This window comes from Echinops telfairi, unplaced genomic scaffold (assembly GCF_000313985.2).
Source record: "Echinops telfairi isolate 266 unplaced genomic scaffold, ASM31398v2 ScPeMD7_3;HRSCAF=10, whole genome shotgun sequence".
NCBI lineage: Eukaryota > Metazoa > Chordata > Mammalia > Afrosoricida > Tenrecidae > Echinops > Echinops telfairi.
Genome location: NW_022103899.1, coordinates 64,499,762 through 64,501,793, shown reverse-complemented (window position 1 = coordinate 64,501,793; position 2,032 = coordinate 64,499,762). Strand labels below are relative to the sequence as shown.

At 55.5% G+C, this 2,032-nt stretch overlaps 1 protein-coding gene across 1 annotated transcript in view; it reads right to left on the bottom strand.

Annotated features, from left to right (window-relative positions):
• Positions 1–2,032, bottom strand: part of SNED1 (sushi, nidogen and EGF like domains 1) — a 47,448-nt gene that overhangs the window by 14,335 nt on the left and 31,081 nt on the right. Inside the window, exons 21-22 of the mRNA XM_045294537.1 lie at positions 1,716–2,012; positions 1,225–1,414 (exon numbers count right to left, since the gene is read on the bottom strand). Coding sequence (XP_045150472.1) covers positions 1,225–1,414; positions 1,716–2,012 — 487 coding nt within the window. The remainder of the gene's footprint in view (positions 1–1,224; positions 1,415–1,715; positions 2,013–2,032) is intronic.

Below are 2,032 nucleotides of genomic sequence, written 5' to 3'. Positions count from 1 at the left end.
CTCTGTTTTGTGAGGTGGAGGACTTTGTGGACTGGTGTTGGGTTAATGGGTTAATGTTGGACTTGTGGGCTTGGCCAGCATTGGGTTGGGATGTTTTCGTGATGCGCACTTTTTTTGACATAAAACTCTCTTATCCATGAGTTGCTGTGGATTTGTTTCTCTAAAGTACCTAGACTAATACATATCCCTACAGCCATTTTTTTTAAGTTGGGGATTTAATAACATATATCAGATCATATCATCCCTTATTTTAATCATGTCAAGTAGAATTGTACAATTGTTACCACAATCAGTTTCTAAACATTCCTTTTCTACCTGGATTCCTGACATGTCTCCCTTTTACCCCACCACCACCTCTGTATCCCCCAAACCCCAAATCCCTTATTCTACTTACTGTTCCTATCGGTTCATCAATCCTGGGTTTCATCTACCAAACACCAGAAAAGCATGTAACACAGAGGGCGACAAAACACCTCTGAGATACACCCTAATATGAACAAACAAAAACCAAACAAAGCAATGCAAACCGAAAATACAGAAACTTTGTGAACCAGATGAGGTCCAACCTGCATCATAGGGGGGAATCACTTGACAAAGATTTAACTGTTCAGGTCAGGTTCATGCCTTTGATCTTCTATACTTCTCTCTCCCAAGTGCTCTGTTTAGTGACCACACTCCTTCCATCCCTCAATTTTAGATAGGGGGAGTTCTCCGGAGGCTTATTTCTTATGTCTTCCACAAATGAATCCTGGGCTTCCACTGTCATCCATCGCCTTCTGCACACCGGATTGTCATGATTTAGGCTGACACTGATCCCTCCTCTGACTTCAGATTATATGGATTCTAATCCTTCGATGACGGATGATAGTGTGGCCCCTACAGCCATTTTTAAAGGACCTTCAGCAACATTCCACTTGTATGTGATCCTGATGGCTGGCCCTGCCAAAGGCCTGTACAGGCCTACAGCCCCATGACCTGCGGGACGGAGCCCTTCAGTGCAGCCTGCTCACAGCGAAGCATTTGAACACGGTTCCTCACTTGCACCTCTTGGCCCCAGACCAGTGAGGGCGAGACCCCCTGGACCCCTGTGGCACTCACACATCCCTTCCCAACCCCACCAGGCGCACAACGCGCCTCCTCAAAGTGGGGCTAGGGGAGAGTGGGCATACAGATGCAAGTGGTGGTGGTGGGGGGTGGCCGGGCCATATCTGGGCTGCCTCTCACCTGAAGGTGAACTTGTCCACATTCCTGTCCAGGTCGGTGGCCTCCTCCCCAGCCCCGGCGGCCTTGGAGTGCTGGATCAACACGCGAACCTTGCTGACAGTGGCGTGGCGGATCTGGTGCAGAGCCCAGCGCACAGAGATGGTGCTGGCGGTCACGTTGGTGACCTCCAAGCCCTCGACGGGACGGGGACCTGGTGGACACAGGCTGCTCAAGGGAGGCCAGCTTGGGGCTGGGCAGAGCGGCAGCAACCCAGGGATACCCTCCTCCAGGGGCCCTGGCTGGCTGCTTCCTTCAAGCTACACGTGGGCTTCAGCTGTGGTCTGGACTAACGGGCCATGCTAGGCCCCAGGGGAGAGACTCCCATGGGTGGGCCGCCCTGAGCTCAGCCTCCTCCTCACCTTGGCCCCACCTCCTCCTAGAGACCTGGCTGGGGGTGTGGTGACAGAGCTTTGTCCCTCCCGCCCCTCACCACTCAACCCCCCAGGACTCACGCGTGCGCACGAGCAGCGCCACCGGCCGGCTGATGTCGTTCTTGTTGTTGGCGTTGCGCTTGACCGAGAACACCGAGATGCTGTAGGCCCGGCCGGCCGCCAGGGCCCGCAGCTGGTGGGTCGAGCGGCCGCGGTCCACGAAGTCCGTGCGGCGGAAGGCGCCGTCAGCCGAGGTGTAGGTGACCGCGTAGCCGTCCAGCAGCCGCCGGGCGGCCAGGCCCTCGGGCGGGAGCCAGGAGACTGACACCCCGCTCTCCTCCACCCGCTCCACTTGGAGGCCCGAGGGTGGGAGCAGCTCTTCCCGTGAAGACAGGGGC